General features: G+C 45.8%; 1 protein-coding gene across 1 annotated transcript in view; it reads left to right on the top strand.

Moving 5' to 3' along the window:
• LOC142559335 (uncharacterized) overlaps nt 1–26,551 on the top strand; it is a 169,741-nt gene that overhangs the window by 115,743 nt on the left and 27,447 nt on the right. The window contains exons 6-7 of the mRNA XM_075670949.1: nt 4,735–4,911; nt 26,350–26,437. Of these exons, the coding sequence (XP_075527064.1) occupies nt 4,735–4,911; nt 26,350–26,437 (265 nt within the window). The remainder of the gene's footprint in view (nt 1–4,734; nt 4,912–26,349; nt 26,438–26,551) is intronic.

Raw genomic sequence — 26,551 nt, 5'->3', positions numbered from 1 at the left:
AGCAAATGGCGCGCATGAAAATGTTGGCACGGCAACTGGCCTAGTTCTGTACTGATTTATAGGTTCCTCTTAATTCGTCGTCAGATCCGCGACGGCATTCCTATTTCCTATCCCTAAGCGTCCACTAATCCTACGAGAAATGCCAAGCAACCAGCAAGGACCGATCGGATTAAGCCATGGCTCAGGCCGGAAGTGGCTCGAAGATTAGGCGTGGTCTTATAGTTGCCTGCAGCCACTGCACATAGCAGCACATACACGTTACCGAGAATACAGGCATAATGTTATTTTGCGCAACCGGTGGCATTAAGCCACCCGATAGCGTAAATATCTGCAATCTGGCTAAATTTCACGCTGCAATGGTAGGAAACGGTAGCAACTTCCAGTGCAGAAAGTAAGTATTCTGAACGCTTCGCAACCACAGAGCCCAAATTGAATTACAGGCGACTGTGAGCTTCGGTCCCATCTCTCACAGGTTCGCGTTTGGTGCTCTAATTTCGACATATCGAGAGTAGGAAAACACGTCAAGATTTGAAAGAACATATAACGCCCTATCTTTTGTATAAAAAAAAATTAAGGCAGTTTCACCAGAAAGGCGAAACGTTGAAAGAAACGAGGTTAGGCGTTGCACTGAAGTTGCTCAGTCGGTGTTCTGAGAATACACGGGGCCGACACGTTGCGATGACGCACCATACGAGACAATTTTTTCGGCGAAACAGACGTAGCACCAGGGTCTTTCAATGCTTTTCCGATGGAATTCAGGCAACTAGCCATTAAGCGTCTCACAACGCAGGCGTTGTGGGGAGCGCTGCTACCGGCGTTTCACGCCTCAGTGGTGTACGAGATGAGACAGAAGGGAAACGGAGTGTTTGTAGCAAGGAGCGTACCGTCCCACTTCCTCTTAGCACGCAGTATGAACCACGACGCTGTACGCACGCAAATGAACAGAACGAACAATAGTGTTTCTGCGCACAACTATCGTACGAAGAGCTCAGGTCAGAACGCTGCCCTGTCTGAGGGTTAGGGGGAGGCTACCCTGTCTGAGGGCTGCCCTGTTTGAGGGTGTGAGGGTGTCTCCACTTGGCGGCGGCGTCTTAGCGGGCAGACGAAATGTCTTTGATGACTTAAAGCAACTGACAAATGGCCAGAATGTGTTGTGAGACGTTGGTGTAAATGAAATGGCCGTGATTTATAGTGATAGAGTCAGCGCGCTCGCGATTTAAATCGCAATTATAACTTTAATTTGGCGAAGGCAATCTCAAAAACCAGTAAGTGACGCGGCCTGGCGGTGAAGTCTTAATACTTCGGATGTAGTATATGAGATTGCTGTGCGTGAGTTGGCTGTTGTTAAGAACCGCATACTTATTTCCTAAATTGCAGTTTGTATATTATTGGGCTTTTGCACTTCTTTATGTGCGTATTGCGAAGTAAGACATTATGCAGAAACTCCACTGGAGTTGTCTAAGTATGTGCAAGCATATCCCAGAATTTCACTTGGCCCATTGTCTAATTTCAAGCTGGCCTACCCCAAATTTTCAAGTTGGCCCTCCTGCAAATTTACGTTGGCCCACCGACTCATTTAAAATTCTCCAACCACAAACTTTCAATAGGCTTGCCGTCAAGCTTAACTAGGTCCAACCACACATTTCAATTTGGGCCAACCCCAAAGTTCTATTTGGCCCACCTCCAAACTGAAGCTGGCCCATCCCCAAATTTACGTTAGGGCAACTCAAATTTAATTTGGCCCTCTCCCAAGGCGCTCGTGACGTCTACACCTCCACCGCCGAACTTTAAGTTTGTCCATCCCCAAATTTCACTTGTCCGCCCCCCACTATGGGCTTTCCCGTGCATTTTTCTTTGCTCCCCAAGTATCCCTATGGGTACGCACAAATCTGATCATGCGGATATTCACTCTGACCAGTTTTTTGCTTAAACTGTTCCTTATCGGTTATAAAGCTACCAAACATCTACGTTTAGACTATTATAGCGGTTAAATATCTCAACTTCGCAAATTACGTGTTTTTGCGTGCATATAAAAGGCACCACACTTTTCGTGTGACGAACATATTTTGCTGGCGCACTCGCAAAGAGTGCTTACGCATTAAAAAAGTGCAAACGAGTGGAGTAACGAGTTGAGGGGCAGGGCGGACAGAGCTGTTCAATTCGTCGCGGAACACATGAGGGCTGTTTCACGCGCGCGACTTTGCGATTTAGTACCCGAAGTTCCGTGGTCCCTGTGCGATGCGAAATGCAATCGGCGAACTGTGCCGTGAATGGGTGCCAGAACTGAAATATTAACACTACTGCCATACTCTAGCACTTAGGTTGGCTTGTCTAGAAAAGAAAAAGAAGCCTGGCACATGCAGCCAGCAAACACACAGCATTCGACATTAGTTTGTGTTACTTGGAGAGAGCCGTCGCTGAGGCGCAGATTACGACACCACCTACTGTAAAGATACTTCAAACTCTCCATAAAACATCGACTACAGAAACATGGACCTGATAAACAAAATATTGCTCTCTTACGGCTAGAGCCGTACTTGCCGCCTTGCTCAAACCAATGTTGGCGTATAATCGCTATCACGCTCACTTATCATGGTTTCCAGCTTGCTGCTTGTGCACGACTGCACCCTCGATGCAGATGAGAAAATTCTGGAAAAAATGTTCCACGGCGTTTTAGGATTTACCACTGTAGAATTTTAGAATAATACCAGTAAGCTTTCCTTTAAAGCTTACTGGTATTATTCTAAAATTATTATTCTAAAAAACAAACAGGTACCGTAAAAATTCGTTGTCAGTCCTTTAAGAGGAAGCTTTAGTTCGGGGGCTCTTTTCTAGATACAGGGGAAGGGAGATATCGTTTTCCTCGGCAACCACGGCACCAAATGTGATGAAGTTTCTTGCATTTAAAGGAAAAGTTAAATTCTAGTGGCTGTTTGCAATGAATTTTCGATCTAGGTTGTCAGTGTTTTAATAAAAATTGTTCAATATCGCACATTTTGAGAAAACGATACTACCAAGTTTACATCTCTGTAACGCAGCAATGACTAAGGGTATCACAATTCTGTAAATTCCAACTAATAGTACATCTGAAGCAGACTTAACAAATGTATTATACATGGTTCCTAAATAAACCACTCTTATCTGAGTAGAGATGTTTCAAAGCCCTTGTAAACAATGTAACTAATTCAAGTAAGACATATATTGAGACTACATTTCGCCGCTTTGAATGATCTAGCGCATAGAGTTTACAAAACTGCGATATCTATTTTTGTGCAGAGCTACGAAATCGTAAACTTAGTTCTTCAATTTCGAGCAAATCTACATATATTTAAATTTTTTATTGACGCCCCAAATCGAAATTTCGCTACGAGCAGCCACTAAATTTAACTTTTTCTCTCCAATGCTGCAAATTTCATTAAAGTTGGCCAAGCAGTTATATGAGAAGAGCATTTCTTTGTTTTACATGTATTTGAATAGGGGGCGCCGGAGGGACGCCCGATCTAAAGCTTCCGCTTCACCGTCAACGCGCGAGCCTCGCTAGCACCATAGATACGAGGACGGTATGGTAGCGTCAGTGTCGCCGCAGCGCCAATACGCCTCCAGTGTCCATTTGTATTTTATTACAATAATGAATATCTCTGCGGAATCAAACGCCGTAGGGTTACATCAGTGCAAGGCTCTCGACCACGATGACGTAGACCGCCGGCTCTGATTCGCACCGGAAAAAAGAAAGAGCAATTTTCACCCAATTACGCTGTTTGATATCAGAACTTAAGGAGTGTAGGCACCAATTTTAGAGCCTGAATTGAGCGTAACGCAGCCTTTGCATGCATTCGAGAGACGCTTTGACGAAGTGTAAGTGATACCAGACGGTTAAAGGTAATTTATTTCAATTTTAATGTCCGACAACAAAGCATGGCTCCCTTCTAGGAGCTCATCGATATAGCCATCACGTAAAATGCGCAACGTTTTCAAAACGGCAGGTGCTAGCGCGCGTCTCCAACGATGGCTGTGGCGTAGACAAACGTAGGCGAACGGGTGAAATCGAGCAGACGACGGACGAGTTCGTGGCCGTCAACGCTTTGGTGCTTCACGTGAAGGCTGTGTCGCCGGGCACTGCTGATTTACCCAACTGTGTTATGGAAATCACGTAATGTTTAACTATCGGAGACGCCATCGTGCACATACCGGCTATCATTATGGTCTCCTATCGATGCTGCGTCGTAACCAAGAAAAAACTGCTATTAGCCGGTAATTTGGTGTCCGCACTCTTTTAATCCTTTATCGTCACAGGGCTGATGTGGCACGCTCCCTTCTGTGGCCACTCTGTGGATAAGATGAGACGATCGAGGGTTTCTTTATCCTCTCGCCCTTCTATGTTCTTAAGGGAAAAAAAAACATTTTAGAAGGAGAGTTTAGACAAATTCGCCTAGTTCTTTTTTTCATTCCGGACATTATTTAATTCGGAACCGCCTGCTTCGGACACTCCATAGCGATGCTTGATCAACCGTACATGATGACCTTTTAGTTGCTTCAAATGATATTCTCCATCAATTCTTCGTGCGGTATATTTCATTCATCTCTTCCAGAAATGTTCGATTCTTTCGAATAATAAGTTATCTTCGTTCCTAACACTACCCGTATCTTGCCCACTCAAGCACAGCGGGTAGGTGCCGTCAGTGAGGGAAACCGAAACGAAACGAAATGCTGGCGTGTCTTCTGCCTTTCCCGCAGTGAAATGGAGGAGGAAGAGGAGGAGACCGAGGAAGAAGGCCTGCAGCGTTTTCTGCGCGCCGTGGCCTCTCGGCGGCGTGAGCGAACCCGTGCGCTCGCCTCGTGGAGTCTGGCGCCCAGGCACGTGGGACCCGAGCACCGCCTCCTCGGATGCGCCACGTTCATCAAGAACTACAGGTGCGAACGCGTGGCCACTGGCAAAAAAAAGGAGGGGGGAGAGGAGAGCGCACCCTAACCATTTCTGGCCAAGTGATTCTCGAAATATTTCTAGCGCTTTCGAAAACATATCCGACGCTGAAAAAGGGTGGCAGGGATGCTAATCTTAGAATTCTGACTTTCAGGAGCGCTTCAGTTACGAAACATGGCCATGTCGTGCCGCATATAAACGGGGTTCTTTCTGATTTTTCTAAATATCGACGCGCTGCAAGAAGCTGGAGTTTGGCAGCTGTGTGGTATCTCTAGAGCATGCCACCTGAGGCATGTTACTTGTCATGCGAGTTACGAAATTCGTTTTCAAATAATTTTTTGCCATAGTTCACAGCTTTATGATTAGGAACTAAGAAGTTCTAAGGAGCATGCTCTGCCTTTAGTGCCTTCATTTGTTGGCAATTCATTAGAAAAACATTTGATCTTTTCTAGAAGTGCAATATTTTTTTTTAATTTTTCCCGTCTATTTATTCTCATTCATATCAATGAAACATAAATTTCTTAGGTTATTGATAAAATTCGCTACAGAAGAGGTTAACCGCTCAGTTGAGGGACGTTTGGGTTGTGCTGTACTAATGCTGCTGTACCTTTCTACAATACAGGGGGGAAAAAAACGTCTTTTCGCCGTTTGATGTGACGTGCTTCTTCACCCTGATATTTTAGAACGCTCCACGAATAAACAATGCACTTTGACTCGACAACGACGATGGTGATGACGATGGTGCTTATTGGAATTCTCTTTGGAACGCGACGGAGACAAATCGTCAAATAGTGTGCTAGGTGACTGTTCACATTCACTACAGAAAGCAGTTGGAAGCGCCATCTCTCGACATAAATGACGGCTACGCTTCAATGACACCCCACCGAAATTCTTGGGAACTGAAGCTTCTTCTTCAGTCGAGCATCGTCTGCGAATACCAGGCTTTTCCATTCCGCATTCGTAAAATACTCCGCGACCGCGTACAATCGATGCTAATAGGGGTTATACCTGTCGGGGTGTCCAAATTGTTACGCTCAAAGCTTCTCAAGACGCTGGCTTGCTCGCAAAAAATTCATAAGGCTGTTCTATGCCGCTTGTTGATACATGTATGCGTGGCGAAGTGGTTTCAATGTCGGGCTTCTGTGCTTGAGGTGCTCTTTTCGAATCCGGCCGGCAGATGACTTTAATAACGATTATTAAATTACTTATTATACAGTACTTTGTGGAAGATGACGAATTTGCGAAGTAGAAGAGACGTTTAAAGTCAAAATGAGGAAGTTTAAGAAAATTCGGGTACTTCCAATTATTCCCATGCTGGTTGATCTGCCCCAATTCCAGCTCCCGCAGACGCTAGCACCATATTTCTCTCTAGTAAATATTGCATGAATCTAGGTAGTGGGTGGTTTCTTAGCTTTCCTCGTTCTACGCCAGGTGTCAGCACATGCCTTACTCGTTTGCTTTGCCTCCTCAGAGGGCGCGGGAGTTTTGAGGCACGGACATTGAAAAATATGTATGGGAGGGTAAACATATGAAGCTCTGCTGTAGAAGACTCATTGCGACGTCGCCTTGAGATTAATGTACCAGCTAGCAAAAATGAAGCTCTCGAGAACAGAAGTGGAAAGGGTATTGCTATTCCAGCAATCAGCATGCTAGCTCCTTTCTGTCGTCTGCTTTCTTGGCGGAGCGATAGTGCACCCTTCAGGCACATCAGGTAATATGTTTGTACTAACTTAGTGCATGGAGATTTCAGTAGTTCAAAGTAAACCTTTATTGATAGCATTTCTAGACACTAAGGGAGCCTATGATAACGTAGACAGGGAATTATTATGGGATGTTCTTAAGCACTAAGCCATAGAGGACAATTTCGTGGAGCTGCTGAGGGAGATGTATAGAGACAGCCGAGCACACGTTGTAGGGGAAGATCGAAAATGTAATGAACTGGTGGGAATTCACCAACGACTGAAGCAAGGATGTCCTCTGCCTCCGTGATTGTTCGCTCTTTATGTGAAGGGCATAGGAAGACGACTGGAAGACAGCGAATTAGGGTTTGATTTATCCTACATGCGTAATGTACAAATGGCGCAACAGAAGCTCCCTTGACTGATGCATGCGGAGAACATAGTGCTACCATCGGACAATAAATGAGATATACAGACACTTGCGAACATATGTGGCAATGCGGCGACAAATCTTCAAAGCCTCAATTTTAGCACAGAGAAATCGGGAATTATAATCATTAATGAAGATGCGTGTCGATTCCACAGCAGGTCATACACGTAGTCGAGCAATACGAATACCTCGGCGTATACAAAAACGACTAAAATGCTTACAAATGCACCCACCAAGAGAATCTGAAAGTAAAGGGAAAGCGGAATGCGGCAATAACGAAACACAGAGCATTGTGGCGCCACAATAAGTACGAGGCGGTGCGTGGACTCTGGAAAGGGGTAATGGTGCCACAGCAAACGATTGCAAATGCCATCTTGTGCTTAAAGTCGGATATCTTGTCTCGGTTGCAAGGCCGTAATAAACGTACCCGTATGCATGGCCCAATGCGTGTTCGTCTATAGAGGTACGTCGTCTATAGAGGTGTCGTCTATTGACCTTATCGGCAGTTCTTGACTGGTTGCATGGGGCGGGCGCGTATCGTGAGTACGCAAGAGGAGCAATATGTCCTTCTAGAACAACGACGGGGGCGACAGTGAGAATGGGCGCGCCGGCAGTAGGAAGTCGCTAAGGCCGATCGTGCGTCCGTCGACGAGCCTGGACAGTTGTGCATGCCCACCGACGAAGACGCAGCGTGCCTGCCAAGAACAGCGGCGCAAGCAGAAACGGGAATGTCAGCGCAGGCCACTGGACGCCGCTAAGGCCCGTCGTAGCAATCCCCTATCCATTACTCAAGTTACTCCATTACTCCATTAAATCCCCTTATTAAGGCCACGACGATCCGCAGCGTGCCCGCAACGAGTGGGCCGGCGAACAGAACCCAGCACGTGACCACCGAAGGCGGCAATTCAGCACTGGGGAGACAGGGGCTTTAATTGCATATGCAGGCTGTCCCACATAACTTGAGCCAAAGTTTTAAAAATGAAAGGCACTCCGGACGCGTGTGGAACCGAATTCAGAATGTTGGCACTGGCCTTTTGAAACTTTGGTTAAAGCTATGTGGGACAACCTGTATATAGCCATGAATTTTTAAAAAATTTGGCATTTTAGAAGAACACAGAACAGCTTCTGTGGTCGTCCTTCTTCGCAGAGTGGAAGGGCCGATGAATACACTAAAGGCCCCGTGTTGCTGAAAACGCATTAAAGGCCCCGGGTCGCTGAAAGCGCATTAAAGGCCCCGTGGCGGTGGACGCCGCTTAGTAAAAGATCGCTACGGACCACAGCCACCCAGGCACTGCGCGTGTGCAGAGACGTCACTGGTCTAATTGAATTCCTCAAAGGAACACGCGTCAGAAAAATTGTAAAGTGCAACCTGAACATGACCTGCACAAACGATAGCGTCTGATTGTAATTTCAACATACCAGAAAACCTAATTTTGTTACGCGGGAGCTTATACACTATCCCCCTTTTGAGCATTTCTACTATTTTCAGAACAGCTATGACCTCTGAGATTCGCGCGCGCCTGCGCGCGCCTATTTCAGAGGCTCTAAGGCGGCGCATCCGGTTTCTTCCAAGCACTTCTAGAATCACGACTCCGCCGAATCACGACTCACCCCAGGGGCCACGTTTCTAATAGAAAGCTCGCTTTCATGCGTGGCGTACGCAGGCAGCGTTACCTCGTAAACAATACGGTTATATAAGCTGCAGTTGCCGGGAAGCGTGAGAAGCACTCAGAGATCTTTGAATAATGCTATCGCGTTCCACTCTTAAAAGCGTAACTTAAGAGGAAGCTTTAGCACGGGTGCTCCTATCTAAATACAAGTAAAAGGAGAATTCGTTTTTGTCGGCAACCACTGCACCAAATTTGACGAGGTTTGTTGCATTTAAAAGAAAAACTTAAAATCTAGGGACTGTTGATTTCGAATTCTCGAGTTAGGTCGTATTATAAATTAGCAAAAATAAAAAAATTTCAGAAAACGAAACTATCAAGTTTAAAACTCTGTAACTCAACAACGAAAAATGATAACACAATTCTGTGAATTGTATCTAATAGTACATCTAAAGCGCACGAAATTGATGTGTTACATGTGAATATAAAAAATTTTTATAATAGGAAAATACAACTTTTGCAGAACCTTTGTAACCAACGTAATAAAACCACGTAACATGTAAAATGACAAATCGAATTTGTTCGCTTTGAATGATCTAATGGATGGCGTTTACAGAACTGCGATATCAGTTTTTTATGCACAGCTATGAATTTGTAAACTTCGTGCTTCTATTTTTTTCAAACGGTCAAATATTTGAAAATCTCTTTACGAAAATTCAAGCCCTAAATCAAGATTCCGCTTCCAACTGACACTAGAATTTAACCTTCTCTTTCAAATGCAATACATTTCATTAAAATCGGACCATGGGTTATCTCACAAAAACGTTTTTGCGTTTTACATGCATTTGAATAGGCCGCGTCGGTGTTTGTTCCGAGCTAAAGCTTCCTCTCAAGCGCCCTCCAATGTTTTAGAGCTTCACTGTTGTTAGCTAGTAACCACAAGCACCTAGCTCATTTTACCGCACCGTTACAAATAATTCATGTTATCTCCAAAAGAAATTCGACATTAGGTTAAAGAGCGCAAGCTCCTGATTGTTCACGATGACACTGTCATGACAACGTTAGCGGTTGCATTAAAGCCTGGTAAAAATTTGCTTAACATATGAAAGGGTACTAGAGCATTTTGGGCAGTCATGCGACATAGAAATCGCCTACTTCTCGTGAGCCACCTCGGCTCCGTTAGTGACAAGTCTCCTTTTATGTAGTAGTTGAGGGCGAGTGTTATGTGTTGCATGAACCTGTATTGGCACATACCACTGTCCGACGCGCTCTTCAGAATTGCACCCCGGCCTAACATAAGCAGGCGGAGTTTATCTCAACTCACACATTTCTATATAGTCATCCCTATTTTATTGCGAACCATCCTCCTACATGTGAACGCAGTTTCTCGCCTGTAGCTAGGCGCTTTCGTGAGCCGATCCCGCGGTACTGCACTTTAAAAATATGTGCCACTGTGTATGTGTCACTTGTGTCACTGGATGTGGGACCCTGGGCATGTGCCGCTCTTGCACGAACCTCTTTGACGCCAACTTGAGCAGGTGGGTATCACAAAAACAACAAACAACATTTACGCATTGATGTCAACCGGAGTTGAGCATTTTTCGGAGCTTCATCTAGTTTACGGTAGGCCTCTGCGTATCTGTCTGTCGATGTATGTCTGCGCCTAACCTATTTCAGATCAGTTGGGGTCACTAGGTAGTTCCTAGTCAAGTGGCTAGAGCATCGAGCTCATGGGCTGAGCGATCTGGGTTCAAAAACAACCGTTGCATTAATTGGGTCTTTTGGCATTTAATACTGGGGATTTAGCGTTCCTCAGTGAACGTTTGTGACACCAGCTTGGGTCGCTGGAGTATGCGCCACTGTGTGTGTCGCTTTTCGATAAACCTCTCTGGCGCGAACATGTGTCAGAGTGTATTTGCCACAGTGTATGCGCCGATTTTCAATAAAATTCTTCAATGCGCCAACTTGAGTCCCAGGGTATGTGTCGCTCGGTATGTACAGCCTTTCGTCATAATCATTGTATAAAATTTATAATCAACGAATATGCAGAAACAATGAGATAGATTCCTAATTGAAATAAAGTCGCTGATCATGTCGAGAGTATGGTTGCACCACCGACATTTTTTTCATTGCTCCTTTCTTTAGGGATAGCAATTTTTCTTTACTCCAATAAGCACAGTGCCGTGTTTCCGGTTATGGTGGATCATTCGCGGTTGTGCAAGTAAACAATTTTCGTACCTCCCTAGGCACGGCACTATTTAAGAACAGATTCATTTTAGACTCCTTATCTATGTAACTAAAGCACGAAAGTGACGTGACTTTTTGCAGAGATGTATTAAGGAGGAAACTACTGTATATCAGCAAAACGCAATTTTTCTATTCTAGCAGTGTTTTGCGTAAAACGGAGAACTATACGCATTCCGACCGTTTCTGCATAGTTTCATCGAAGTAAAACAAATTATTCTTTCAAGAAAGTAGCTCATCATCATCATCATCATCATCATCATCATCATCATCATCATCATCATCATCATCATCTATTCATGTCCACTGCAGGACGAAGGCCTCTCCCTGCGATCTCCAATTAACCCTGTCCTGTGTCAACCGATTCCAACCAGCACCTGCAAATTTCCCAATTTCGTCGCACCACCTAGTCTTCTGCCGTATTCTACTGCGCTTCCCTTCTCTTGGTACTCATTCTGTTACCCTAATGGTCCAAGAAAGTAGCTACAACCCTTTTAATATGATTAGCATTCTTTCGGAACTTGGCGCACTTTTGCGGGCCTATCTGTCGGCCTGCGTCTCTAAACCGTTTTCCCGCCAACTTTGGTTGCTGGCTAGCCATTGGCCTAACTGTTGTAACGTCGGGCTGCTGTGCTGATGGAGCCCGGTTGGAAGCGAACCGTCGGACCCACTTTGCTCTGGCGGTACGTGACATTCGGTATGCGCCCCTCTTAATTGAACCTGTTTGATGACAACTTGGGTCACCGAGTGTGTGCCACTGGCTATGTGCCCCTCCTCAATGAACCTTTTTCACCCCTACTTGGGTCACCGGACACCTGACGCACTTCAATAAACCTCTCTGACGCCAACTTGGATCGCTAGGTAGTACACTTAACTGGGTACGTCATCTAATGAACATCTCAGACGCCAACTTGAGTCCCACTGCATACGCAACTGGTTATGTTCCGCTCTGCGAGGAACGCCTTTGACGCCAGCTTAGGGGATTGGGTAAGCACAATTTTTCAATGGTCCTTTTTGACGCCAACTCTAATCAGCGGGTATGTGCCGCTGGCTACGTGCCGATCTTCAATGACTAAACAGTTTATTGAAATGTATCCTGTGTTAGACGGAAACTAACCCGAGTCACATATATTCAGAAGCATCTAGCGCTGATGCTCCTAGATGGTACAACGCATTCAAAAAGAAAGCGGCCGAGAGGCGCGGGGTTGTATAGAAGCCTTATACACGGCGCGTTTTGGCGGTGGCAATACGGTGGGTCGGTACATACTCGAATGCTAACTGCATTAACGACGACAATCACCATGAGGTGAGTTCTGCTGTAATTTTCTTATATCTATTGCTTGCCCTCAGAGACCGATTCATTGCGGTATATAGGGTACAGCACTAATAGTATTACAAATGCCGTACCATGTGCTAATTAAGCCCAAGCGTGCGGCCATCAAAATTAGGTAAGGAACTCTTCTGGAAAGAACCTTGCTTTTGGCCTAATACAGCGGCTGCCGAAATGCAGGGACAGTAACGGTTGAGGTGTCCAACAAATCCACAATCCATAAGTCATTCTGTAGGCATACATTTTGAAACCTTCATTTTCGGAAACCAATCCCGTGCATTAGGTTAAAAACCTAACCGAACAATGTCCTTGGAAAAGTGCCCATGAATTTTGAAAGCATCCTTCGCGCTATGCCATCAAAGGAGGTCAAGTCGTAGAAACAACCTACTCAACCGGAATAACCCCAGAAGCGCCTCTCACTTGCTCCACAGGTGAAGCACTTGCAAAGTCAGAGCAGATGTATATACGTCGCCTAGTAACATTCACCGTTGGCGCTGGTCAAGGCAAACCACAAGCTCGCGCGTAAGCCTACGTAGTACTGTACACGGTGAGCACTGACGAGTAGCTGTTCAACGAGGAAGTTCACTTCAGCAAGCGTTTCGAGAAAGGTAGCTTGTCATCGTCAGTGGAGCCAGTGCTTTCTTTAGCAACGTTCATTCACGTATAGGCCTCTTTCTCACCAGTGCTCTTCAACTCGTATGAACTAGAGTCTGGGCGCGTTCCTAATCCTAACTCTTGCTGGGAGCTGAAGAGCATCGTTATTGAACATTTCTTCTTGTTTCCAGTCGATATGTGGCACTATATGCTGCGTTCTGTTTAGTCTACGAACATTTTCAGTCCAGTTACAGTAGTGTATACACGGTTTCAAATTTCCTAGCGTCAATATCAGTGCTGGCGACAAAAATCAGAAAAGAAGCAATTCAAGTCTTTCCAACAACGCTACAGGATGCTTTCTACAAAAATCAGAAACAGAAACCTATTGCGTTAAACTCATAACAATAGGATCGCCAAGCACCAGAGTAGTCTTTGAATTCGGTTTGCCAACGGAAGCCGAGACAATGTAAATGTTATTGTGCCATGATAACTTTATACTCAACAAGGCAATATTAAAAGAATCCTAGCTAAATTGTTACGCAAAAAAATAATACGCAACAGATATAATAATAGGACATATAAACGCTGTCAATTCTGCAACAACAAACTGCACAACTTTGTTTAAACAAATTTCGCAAATAATTTTACTTTGAAATATTACGTTCGCCTTGTGTGCTATAATCAGAACGTTCAGTGCAGTGTGAAATCGCGGTGGCTGTTCCTTATTTTTTTTCCTAAATTATCATCCTGGGTGATTCCATAAAATAAAGTGTTCTTATAACACGTGTTTGCAAATATTAGCAAGGTGAAGTTCTTCTAAATAAACTGTACGAATTACAGAAACTTCTAGCACTGTACTTGACATTTTCACGTGGATATACAGGAAACGATGTCAAACAGGCCATCATTTGATGTCTGCATTGGAATTTACGCTACTATATAGAACGGACAGGTAAACTCGCACTTCAGCCCGAAAGGCCAAGCACTGATTGCGATAGCAAATTAGTAGATAGCTGTACGAACTGTGGATAGCAGTTTTATCGGCCATATAGACTTGTAAACATTCGCTTAGTAACTAAATTAACAACCATAGAATGCGCTACCGTGACTGAACGAGGACGTGGAAAGAAAACACACACACGGTGACAGCGCTGTTTCTGTGTGTTTGCTCCTTTCTACGTCCTTGTTCAGTCCCGCTTACATATTCTATCACGAATGCAAACCAACTAGCCCACCAAAGTGTTTTAACTAAATTAACCAGCACGATGTTACGCGCGCGCAGGTAAGCATGAACACACATCGCTTGATGACACTGTCTCTGAAAACGCTGGAGTTAGAAATGGCGGCAGCAGCCGTGAGCCAATTGACCTCCGAGCATCTGTCGCTTCAACGCGTGCGAAACGTCGAACGCACAGCGCATAAGAAGCTAGAGGCACTACGCGCACTCTGTAAACATCGCAGATCGCTTTAAAGATGAGGCCTGCGCGGCCGCGCACTTTGCGACGTCGCAGGCCGCTTTCAAGATGCACAAGCGCCGGCAACGCGTTCTTGCGGCGTCAGCCCAAACGCGCCTAGTACGGCCACGGAGGAAGGAAACTAAGGAGAGGCCCTACCCCCTCCGCGCGCTAGGAGAAAAGTGTGGCGGAAATGACGTAGTAGGTTCTCATTTTTTTGCTGCTTTTTTTTTTGTTGTATGGCCACGCCTTTTGGGCCACAATGGCGGCGTTGTTATGCTTTTGAGCGCTCACACGTGTTGCTCTGGTAGGTTTCGGGCCGTGGCAAAGGCGCTGAGTGGGCGGGTTTGCGTTAGTCACCGTGTCTTGTTGCGCTGTGTTACCTGCACCGTGCTCTGCCAGATGTTGCGCGACACCACGCGCAGCGCGGCGTGTTTTCGCGAAAGATGTAAACAAGAGAGGAGAGTGGCCCAAAAGGCGGAGCATCGCCATGAGCAACGCCAAATTCCGGCTTCACTTTTGCTTCACAAAGAGTGACGTCAGGGCCTCTCCTTAGTTTCCTTCCTCCGTGAGTACGGCGTTCTCAATTCGCGTGGCCAATGTCGTTGTAGACGCTTCGGTTGTCTCCACTCAGTGCGAAGTGGTGGGCGAGGAGGGCATCGAGGCACCGTAGCAGCCGCAGGAGACGGACGCCCATCCTACTTCGCCTCACCTCCCTGCCTCACGCGCCACATGAGAGGGCATGCATCCAGGCCGCGTTCATCGCTCGCGCATGCGAGATTGAAACGCGTTCGCCGGCTCACCCTCACACGCTTTTACTCATACGGAACCTCACGGCGACGGCGACGTTGACGGCGGAAGTCCGTTTGGAGTGTCCGTATAATTGGTATAGCCAATAAAAGGATCGTAAAATTTCCATCATTTTTACTATACGCCGCCTATAATTGAGTATATATCGCCAGTAGGCACCAAGCTAAATACGTCTACATTTAACATTAGAACTGCAAATCTGGCGTCATCAGTTAGCATTGCGTCTCATGCGTCATTTCCTACTTAGAGTTCTCACACGGCCTGAGAGGGGGGAGGCATTAATAGAATGGTTCATTCTTAAAGGGGGTGTCACCGGAAATGAGCAATCGATGTAAAGGGGGTTAGACACCTGTGGGTGTGTCTTGGAATTAGGCTGGGCGACAATGTTTAGACGCAAAACAAATTTAGTGCAAGAATTTTAGTGCGAATCGTCCTTTGCCCTCTACGAGGCGCTTGTAGCGGTTCCTGCCTTGCCTTAATTAGGACTTCATTAGTAAGCAAAATTATGCAGATATATTCGAGATGCTGTAGTCAGAGAGGGTAATATGTCGTGAAGCAGTTAGATAAATTTCACGCAACTGATATTCTTTCGCAGAGTGTGTCACACCGTAGCGAATACGTGCCTGTCAATGAAATCGGTAAGAAGTGCAGACCACCCAACGTGACCCACGTGACCGCACATTATATTGTCTCCTGGATTGGCCCCTTTTGCTACGAAACTGTATCAAGCGTCGGCACGCTGACTCGAGCGGGCCAGTCCTGCATGTAGTGCAAGAGTAAAGTGCCCTTTACTCGGTGAAAGACCGGCGACGCATTTACGCCGAACCCCAAACCTTGGGAAAGTAGGCACGGAAAGAGTTGCTCTATTAAAATTTTTTGTCTTGCCAATGTATAGTGGAACCCGGATATATCGGGTCTGAAGGAAATCACAAGAAAGGTCGGTATTTAGGTTATCTTGTATATCAAATATAATTTCCACGCAAAAATTTTCAAGGGAAGTTTACAGCTGTTTGATGTACACAATAATTCCTTAATGTGGTTTGGTTATGTTTCACGGTGTTTGTTGCAATAAATATATTTTCCTTTCATTTCTTTTACCGCTGAGTAATTCGTAGAAAGCAAGACCGGCATCCAGCACATATGCATGGGTAGTACAGGTGGCCGTGCTGTAAGAAGCTGCTTTCTTGCTGTATTCCGCAAGAAAGCAGCACACACCCACGGTCAGAAAAGTACAGGAGGGCTCGCAAAGAAAGCTTCGCTTTACAAAATATATCCGATGGAGAGATGGAAGACATTGTGCTTGAAGAAGCCTGCCAGCACAATGCTCTGACCATTACGCATAAATCGCACGCATGCTTCTCTTGAGCGGACGCAAACCATGTCTTTGAGACGATTAGATAGTGGGACAGCACGGACGGCACGAGCGGGAGCACGTGCGCATGCGCAAGTCTATATTAGGCAACAGACGCAGAAAAGACACGTGTGGGAGTTAATGAACTTACCACTGTCTGTGGCGTGCGTAGTGTTGCGTAGAAACAAGTTCCTTCGAAAAGGGAAATCGCGCCAGTTCCTGCCATCCTTCCATTGTGGGAGTCGGAGATTTGAGATGCCGTGTCAGTCTACTGCCTTCCCTTCGAGATCGGCCCACGTTCCGCCTCATTCCTCCTAGCAGCTAGCGGTACATACAAGTTGCGGTACGTTGTGCTGCCCTCGGTCTCAGTCAAGGTACACTGTAAACGGAAATAACTCCGAGGTGGGAGTATACTGCTTGTCCTATAGCGACCCCCCGGTTCGGAGTTTTTTTTTGCTCCGTATGATCGGAGTAGAATTTTTACTCCGTACGAGCGGAATTTTCGCGTGGAATTATGGGAGTTTTTTTTTTGTATTTTCTTTATTTTTTGCTTTGCTATTGACGGAGTTTTTTCGAGGTGCAACGGGAGTATAAGAAGAGCCATCGCGTGAGTTTGCGCGAACATTTTTACATGCAGAGGCTGCTGGTCAAATTTCGAAATATGCACACGAGACCGCGTCGAATTCGACGGAACAAGTCAATGAAAGCACATATATCATGACATACATAAACATTTCAGAAACGCCCAATGCAGAAATTTGAAAGACATCACACGTACACGCGATACTCAAGAAGCAACGGTGCCAGTATATATAGCCACGATATTGTGTGCCTCGAAACCGCCTAGGGAGCAGCTGTGCTGTTTTCAGAATTACGACTCACATGCTCGTTCATACGAGATCTCTCTCTCTGAAATTAACAGAATACCTTAAGCAACACAAAACTGTTAATTCAAAATAGTGAGAGAAAAAAGTTAATTTCGTAATTTTTCAAAATTATCATGCCATTCTGTGAGTGCTGAAGCGACTTCGCACACTGCCGGCGTCCGCGGCCAAAAAGTAGCGCGTTAGTTACAGTAAGCAAGAAAAATGTAAGTGCATGTGTTGCATAGCAAAATTAAATTTTTGCGATATAGTGGTAGCGTAGCAAGAAATTATTACGTTTGAGCATGACCCGCAGCAGCCGACATAACACCGAGAAATGCACAGTCATACATTTTATACACCGCACTATACTTGCTCTGCGTCCGAGCAATCACTCTCGGTTGCGAAAAGGAGCTACATCGCTGATCTGTCGAGTGAATCCCTAAACTCGGAGCCAGCAGGCATGTGTCTAAATCAGTGTCTCGGATAGAGCGTAATGTTAATGCAATATAGGAAGCAATGACGTGACCAAAACATATATACGCGATAACAATTCGATTCACATCGCTCAATAAGAAGCTTTATTTTCAGTACGCATACTTATGTCCTACCGTTTTTCTTCGGGCGAGGATATCCGTTCACAGATACATAAAAACAGTTGCTTGCACTCCGGTCTTTCTCACTGGCAACACAGCACCGCAACGAACTTGGGTTACGCCATTCAGGCGCGACTAGCACGGATGTCGTCGCTCGAACAGTGGCTACTGTTGCCATTGCTACGCGGTCCTTTCAAACACTACACTGGACGGTGTCAGCATGTACTCAAAAGGACATAGAAGTCGCATTTCACGTACTGAAGAACACAAGACAGGGTGACGCAGCACGAAAACACAGCCAGAACGTGAGCCGACATCACGAGCCAGTGAGCAGCTTCGAGGTATACCTAAGCCTTTTTCCTCACTTGAAAACGTGGTTCTTGCAATCATCGTTGTCAGCAAAGCGATCACAGCTAATGTACTTGATGCTAAGATACAGTGAGCTTCAGGCATGCCTATAACACTTTCTCGAAGGAAATACGGGAAACAAATTGACGAAACGCTGTCACGGAACGACACTTCACAGACGTAAACAAACCGTCAGCCATGAGCACTGCCCGCTCCGCCGAACGCGCCCGGTCGCTGGCGAGGCGCACAGCCTCATGGGAAGCGCCACGTGACCAACCTGTATCGGCGGAGGGGAGTTTTTTAAAACTCCCTGTCGGAGTTTCACGGGAGAACAAGATTTTTAAGCGGAGTAAAATCGCGTCATGTCGCCTTAATACTCCCGCAGCTAGCCAGCGGAGTGAAACGAGGGGATGGCGCTGTTTTGCTCCCATACATCGGAGTAAATATATGAGAGGGGAGGTTTTAGGGCACATCACCTCTTAAAAACTCCCAGGTGGGTTTATTTTCGTTTACAGTGTAGCAGCAGGATGGGCTGTAAAGTTTATTAGCCAGAAAACAAGGCAAAATAAAATAAAAACATTGCTATCATTGTTCGCTGTAGTCTTCTTGATACTGTCGTCATACACACTCTCGCGTCCCACACACGATTGTATGCCTCACACATACAGTTTATTTCCACGGGTAACGCTTTGCAGAATCTTCGAGTGATGCCGTATACGTAGCTACTTGCAAAATGAGCCATAGAACATCGATTGCAGAAGTTTGCGTAATCAGCACAACTTTAAGAGCAAATGGAGTAGAGTCCTTGTGGACTTTACTCACCGCAACTGTTGCTGAACCCGCCGTGGTTGCTCAGTGGCTATGGTGTTGGGCTGCTGAGCACGAGGTCGCGGGATCGAATCCCGGCCACGGCGGCCGCATTTCGATGGGGGCGAAAAACACCCGTGTACTTAGATGTAGGTGCACGTTAAAGAACCCCAGGTGGTGGAAATTTCCAGAGTCCTCCACTACGGTGTGCCTCATAATCAGAAAGTGGTTTTGGCACGTAAAACCCCATAATTTAATCTTTTTAACTCTTGCTGATAGGTGCTGCTGCTGCGGCCGTGCCCTGTAGCTCGTACACAGAACAGCACTTAAATAACGAATAGACTTATATGTGGCGCTGTATTTACGGCCCCTAAATATGTGCATGTGGACCGCCTCTGCTTGCTAGTCAACTCCTTGATTGAGGTGAAGCCCACCACGCCTCTTTTTCAAGGGTTTGACGCGCTTGCTCGGCCAGCTCTTGTCTCTAAAGGTGGGCTGGCCCGAGAGATAATAAAATAGCGTATTGGACTGATCACGGGACGTTTGAGGAAAGGTGTGCCTATCACGGATGCAGCGCAAGACGCGGTCACATGGGTCGTGCCTTAAGTGACAGATTCGTGATGATTTACCGAGCAGACATGCATTTTCTATGCTGCAACATGCATTGAAGACGACGAGCAGTTGCTTAGCGTTTAATTACCCACTTCACGACAGCTTTCATTCATAGATGGGTAATTAATTGCGCGTTATATCAGCATGCCTTCTTCCATTATGAAATGCCTGGACGCATATGTCAAACAACCTTCTATTGCAGCTGGAGGAAAGAGAAATGAGTTACATTGTTGAATGTCGAGTGCACTGACCTTGTTTATGAAACTACTTGTTTGGAACGTTAAACAAAAGGAGAAAAAGCTGAGAACAGTAGCCAACAATTCGACAAGGGGACGTGTCTTTTTCAAGGCCTTGAATATGACAGGTCGAGCTCTCGAAACATTGGCTCCTGCTTTCACCTTGTTCGCGTGTGGCGCATCCTCTTGAATTTACATTTGCAGAATTGCCCGTGTTTTCCCTGGATTTCTTTGAAACGTGTGGCTTAAAGTTCTGTCACAACGTATTGGCTTCTAGTTACCTTTTCTTTAACGAATTAATTACTAGCCTGTTCGTCCATATATAGAACATTTTCCTTAATAAATCCACTTCCCAGTCTTCGCTTGCGCCCGTCTGCTTTAATTTATATCGCTCGCTTGTTTGCGCTGTTTGTGTCATTAAGAATGAACCCTAAAAAACTAGAGCAATTCACCGCACTTCAGCGAAAATTTGATGATATCCCCAATCCCTTAGTTGGGGGTTAAGTTAAACGGCGTAGGCTTTTGATGATTTGTTCTGAAATACCAGGCAAACGTTCGCATGGGCGCTAAACCATGATAAAAATTTGGGATGCATTTGGGAGGATCCTCCTTTGGCGGCCACGTGGCAACTGAAGTGCTGATAATTCGGCTTCGTTGGAGGTCTCTCCATATAACAACTCCATTGAATGTATTCGTCGCTGTACTTAGTACTGAATTTTGATCACTTAATTTTCACATGGCGCCCTCGATAACAACCTTCCTGGAATTTTCTGAGCATGGTTACCACTGCCACCTTGAAGTACATCTGAAACAAGAAAAAATTATTGATCCAATAAATTACTTAATAATCATTTGGCCGTTGGCAAAATATGAGTAATGGGGAAGACGAAAACGTTTGTCAGGAGTGCAACACGCGATGCGAGGAGTGCGAGCGGTGGGAAAGCTCCATGCCAAATGCCAGGGCTGACTCCAGCGCTGCGTGAGGGTCCTCTAGCCCGTCCACTCCTCGTAGCTCGGTGTGTCTTCCTGGCGAAGATGCTTTCTCCGCACCGCCTCGAATGCCGGACATCCCCACGTCAGGTGTCTGACGATGGGTCGTACTTGCCTTTCGCAGTCGGGGCTGGCGTGGCCACGCTGTTGTGGGCGGCGTGTGTTGTCGTCTGCGTAAACATCTTGCTCACTTGCCCCTGCCGGACGCTTTGCATAAGGCTGTCACTTTTCTTGTGCGTCTGTCGGGAGGGCAAAGCCAGACTGCTTACGGGAAAGAAGCGGTTGTCCGGCGCTGAGTAAACCAGGAATCAGTGCATGACATTTCGGAGGTACGGCGTCTCGTTAGTTCCCACCAAAATGAAAATATTTAGGGGTCCCACGGTGAGAGTACAGCGTCTCGTTAGTGCCTTAAAAAAATAAAATAATTAAGTGTTCCACGGTGGAATTGAAGCTTCTACTGGAAGCATAGCGGTTCGATGCTCTAACCCACGGGTACAATCACGCGCATTCTTCTCTTGTTTCAATGTCAGCGAGCTCTTTCAGACGATTGGCATGGTTCGTTACTACGCGTAGCACGTGCGCGGGCGCTATTTTCCAACGAGTCATGAGCCAGGACTTAAATCGCCGAATAACAGGCAATCTTACCACTGTCAGTCACATCGTACATCGCTCCTCAAATGCCTCTACGGACCATTCTTCCCTCGACAAGCATCAAGCACCGTCTATGTGGTCGTGACATTCCTGCGTTGCCGTGAACTGCTACTTGCACCTCAGCATAGCTTCTGCATGACGTGTGTGCGGAAACATTGTTCGACATTAAAGCTAGGCATAGGTGCATATGATGGAATATTACCTGTCGCTAGCAATGAAAATAAAGACAACATTAAAGAAGCTTTCTTTGCCTTTTCGTTCGACTTTCCCACTGCTACTGCTGCTGTTGTGAATGCGGCTGTCCGGCTCACCGCGTCGGGGGATGGTTCAGAGCCAGTATATAAATGGAAGGAGCGTGGCACGAAGGAAAGAGACGCGAAGAACTCGTTTGGACCTCACCGCGTCGAATGTGCGCAATGCCCTCTGAAGCTCCCGGGCAGTCGCCACATTAACCTCTCGAAAGCTGTAATTACCCGTGACCCACCGCAAGCGCTTACTCTTCTACCATCGTGCAAAGCTGCAGTAGAATGGAAGAAAGGAGGGGAGAGGGCAGGCAGAGAACGGGTAGAACCGACGCAGTCGCGAAACGAACGAACAACAGCCTTGCGACAGTTCGCTCGCAGTTCCCATACGAATACAAAGGCGGGGGAGGGAAGGAAAGGGTGACCTGAGAAGGCAAGGAAACGCTGGATAAACCTAAGTCCAAGGTATTGTACGGTGTGTTTCTCTTATTTCTGAAAAATAAAACCATGAAAATATGTCTAGCCGACAACTTACGCAGGGCGGCAGAGCAGCATTTATTAAAGCGCACCGCAGGGTTAGGTGACAAAACGGAAGCGGTCGAACGTCAATTCAACACTTCTGTGCCTGCCACGATAGCTTTTCGGCTATGGCATTGCTCGAGGTCGCGGATTTGATCGAGACAGCCGCATTTCGAGGAGGGTGAAATAAAAAGCGCTCGCACACTTTGATTTAGGAACACGTTAAAGAACACCACGGTACCAAAATTAATTCGGAGTGCGCCACTACGGCCTGCCTCATTATCCGATCGCAGTTTTGGCATGTACAGCCCAATACTTAAATTAAAGTTTCGTGCTTCTGCCACGATGCGATGTGCCATGTGAGACAATGACAATGCTCAACCCTCTCGGAGGTTATGAAATATGGCGCACAACAACGCCTCAGGCAAACAACTCTATCCCTTTGTGGAATGTATAATACGCAGACAAATAGCGGTGGTGCACGCAAGGTAACGTTTAACATCAACTCCACTCTCGTGTTGGATAAAACGTTGAAGAACTTAAACAGTCGCCGTCAACATCACGGCTAGTTATCGTCAATCAAAGCAAACAGCACAGAAAGCTTCGCGTACATCGATTTCCACAGTGCGTTGGATCTGTATTTTGTTCATTTCATTTAGTTTTATAACACTGACAATACCGCTTCATGAAAGATTCGAGCTGTGTTGAATCCGCTTATGTTTCTAAAGAATAGACCCGTATTAGATTTCTTATTTATTTCAGTAAAACATGACACTGCCGACGATTCTCCAAAAGAAGTATTAAAGGGGCAAACTGCTGCACTTCAGTCAAACATGAGCATTCTTACACATTTATGCATTTAATGGAAAGGCGTGAGAATTCTGACCATTCATGCATGGTTTGCAAGCTAGCGAAACCAAGTTTCATTCAGAAAGCTAGCCACACATATAATTACAGCTGATTATCTTCCTCGGAGACGATTCATTGCTGGCTGGTTAAAACGGGCCGGGTTATTAGCAATCGCAGCGCACTCCCATATTTTTAGTGAATCTGCCTAAACTGTTCAGTAAACGGATTGTTTGGATGTCGTATCAAAGAGATTTTTTTATTCAAGTACCCTAAAGACCCATACGGGCATTACATAGGGGAGTTACATTAAATTAGTGATAGATAAGGTATTCGTATTTAAGCAGATACTGCATGCTAAAATCTTGCTAATACGCAAGATAAGTTTGGTTGCAAGTAATAGTTAAATCCGGTATGCCTACCCGAACACTTCGGGGAATATCTTCGTGTCTGGCGTCACACTGCAACTGCCGAAGTGTTTTGGATTCCGAAATGTAGCAAGTATTACGGTACATAAAGAGAAACGTTTAATCAATTTGTAGTAATAATAATGCATTCGCACATCAACTATAATTAATTTTGCACTAAGAGGTTCATTGCTACAAGAAAAAGAATGCAGGCTAAACCGTAATTTTTTGAATTCCATGTGGAACCAGGGCGTAGGAAAGTCCATATGACGACACGAATTTCGAAGCATTTTCCCCATATTAAGCTGCTGTGGTGCAGTAGAACTTCTTGAAAGTTGTAAGTTTCGTCTTTCGCTTCTTTAGAGAAGAATTTTTGTCCACCTTGTATTAAACAATTATTTCTTTGTGCCAAGCCCGCGACGTTAACTTCATGACGCCACGACAACCCTCTGCGGGAGCTTCTAGGTGGTGGGACCACCCGTCTTTCATTTCTTTCTTTGTAGTTTCGGTTTTACCAAGCGTCATCTCACAGCAAGAGTTTATGTTTTGGCCTTGTAAAATGGTAATTTAGTGATACAGCTCAGCTGATTTTTCTCCTTAGTCTCCCCTTAAGCTGAGTAGGTGACATTTGGTGAAACAGAATACCATGAACGTAGCTGTTGGTCCGCAATTTCCTACTTGTACACGTACTGTAATGTCCCAGACACACTACGCCATATGGTATGGGGATGTGTCGGAAAGAATGGCACCGTAGACACCCAAACACTAACCGAAGAGCAGTGGGAGGCCAAGCTTTTAGACCCGGACCCGAAGAGCGGCTACCTGGAATATGGAGGCCGCCCACCTAAGAAACAGACGACGCTTGCTGAGAATAAAAATTTTATTCTTTCTCTCTCTCTCTCTCTCCATTTAAGATACATGAACATTACTAGAGGTTGAAATTCTGTGATCTTCCTTTCTTAAAACCACTTCGTTACATTAGAAGCGCCGATCACTCTGTGCTTGTTCCTTCCGTCGTGGCTCCATCACCATGGTTCCGCCGTCGTCAATCTGTCGTCTCATCGTCACTCAGTCGTCGTCAGTCAATCGCCGTCATCCAGTGGTCGTGATTACGTTGTTCTTATTTCTTGTTCTTCATTATTTCGTCACCTGTCGTCATGACGACTTCGTAATGACGCGGCCATTGGCATGCCGTCATCGTCATGCAGCACTGGTCATCCCGTAGTCGCGGTCCCATCGTCATCGGTGCATCACCGTCAATCTGTCGTCTCCCTTCACTCTGTCGTCGTCACTTAGATGTCGTCATTCCATTGTGTCGTCACTCGAGATCTTTCGTCGTCATTTCTTCTTCAAATGCAACCGACACTTGTAGCGTATGCTGTCGTCGACATGATATCATCGCCATGCCGTCTGTTGTCAGGCCATAGTGGTTGCATCCTGATCATTGCGTCGTCAATATAGCATTGTCAAACCATTGCCATCCCTCTATCAAACGCAAGAACTAAACAAGCCGGCAAGAGAGAGGTACACAAGAAGTTGGTCAACATAAGCCATCTTTGGAGTTTCAGTTTCAGTTTAATCAGAAATACATTGCCTGGGTTGAAAGGAGTAAAGGCAGATGAACTCTGCCTGACTAAGTTCCCTCCACCCATACATTTGGTCAGAAGCAGTTAGAATAAAAAAAAGAAAAATAATGGCTTTGTACATTAAAGCACCACAAAAAAATTGTTCAAAAGCAGAAGGAACATCGCGAGTGAATTTATTGTGCATTCATGTAGCCCTCAAATAGAGGCCGCGCATGCACATAGGCATTTGATTCATCACGTTACACTTGCGTGAGTGCGTCACGTTTGCCTAAACATTCAATTGCCGTTGCGTCATTGACATTTTAATTGTGTAAAGAAACACCTGATTTATGTAATTTTCTGCAAGCTTTTCGGTCATTAGCGTTATGTTTGCATAACATTTACTTTAGCATTTGCGCAAACACCACCGAAAGGTTCGCCTAGCATCGATTCATCTAAGCGTGCGAGAGGCAGGATTCGTGTTTTTTGTTTGTTTGTTTGTTTGTTTGTTTGTTAGCCATAATTCGCAAGCGCGCAAAGCTTCGTTGTTGTATATATTCTTGACGGCGGGATATGTTCCTGCACGCCCTCTTTATGCGCCGATGGAGCAGCTTTATCTGCGTGCTTGTTGGCCATTATGCCGTAATCGCTTTCAAGGCGCTGAAACGTGATGCCGTTTGCTTGCTCGACGAAGTGACGAAGAAGCGCTCGGGCTTCTACAACTAATTGTTCGTATGTTCTAAGCGTAAGACGCAAAGCCAACAATATAGAGCTCCGTTGTAGTCACCCAAAACACACTATTCTCTAGGTGGCTTTTCAGGAATGACACGAAGGGCGCCCTATGGAAAGCAGCAAGTTCCACAACAAAAACATAGGCCCTCGGATGGGAATTGTGTGTTGACGTTCCGAAGCTGGACATGGTGTTAGAGGCACGACAGAGTGGCCGACTCAGGATTCAATTTGACCAACTAGATTTGCTTAACGTGCGCCTTAATCTAAGCACAATAATTCCTTTTGCGTTCTGTTCCTATTGGATTGTGACCAGGCCGCGGCTAGGAATCGAAAACACAACCTCGTGCTCAGCGGAAGCACGTCATAGCTACTACGGGAATATCGCAACAGAGCAGAGTTTGGCCCACCAGTAATGCGTACAGGCCCTCGTGTTTCAATTTAATGTTTGTTATATGCATGTTTGTTTAACGTTTGTTATATGCACGCTACAGCAAAGCCGTATTTCTTTCTTCTAGGATACCCGGAACAAGGGCGTGCTTCCTGTCGCTGCTCGCCGTTCGCAAAGGCTTTCGCCAGCATGGCATCGGCAGCTACCTGCTTAAGGTAAGTGAGACATTTTACTGTGCCCTCTGTACCACCGGGCTTATAGTGGAAGGTAAGACGGACGCCGACCAAAAAGATAAAAAGGAAATAAGACAACACGACGCGCAATCCCGA

Source organism: Dermacentor variabilis, chromosome 10, assembly GCF_050947875.1.
Source record: "Dermacentor variabilis isolate Ectoservices chromosome 10, ASM5094787v1, whole genome shotgun sequence".
In the NCBI taxonomy this organism is placed as follows: Eukaryota; Metazoa; Arthropoda; class Arachnida; order Ixodida; family Ixodidae; genus Dermacentor; species Dermacentor variabilis.
Note: the sequence above shows the minus strand (reverse complement) of the source record. Positions and strands in the feature narration are given on the sequence as shown.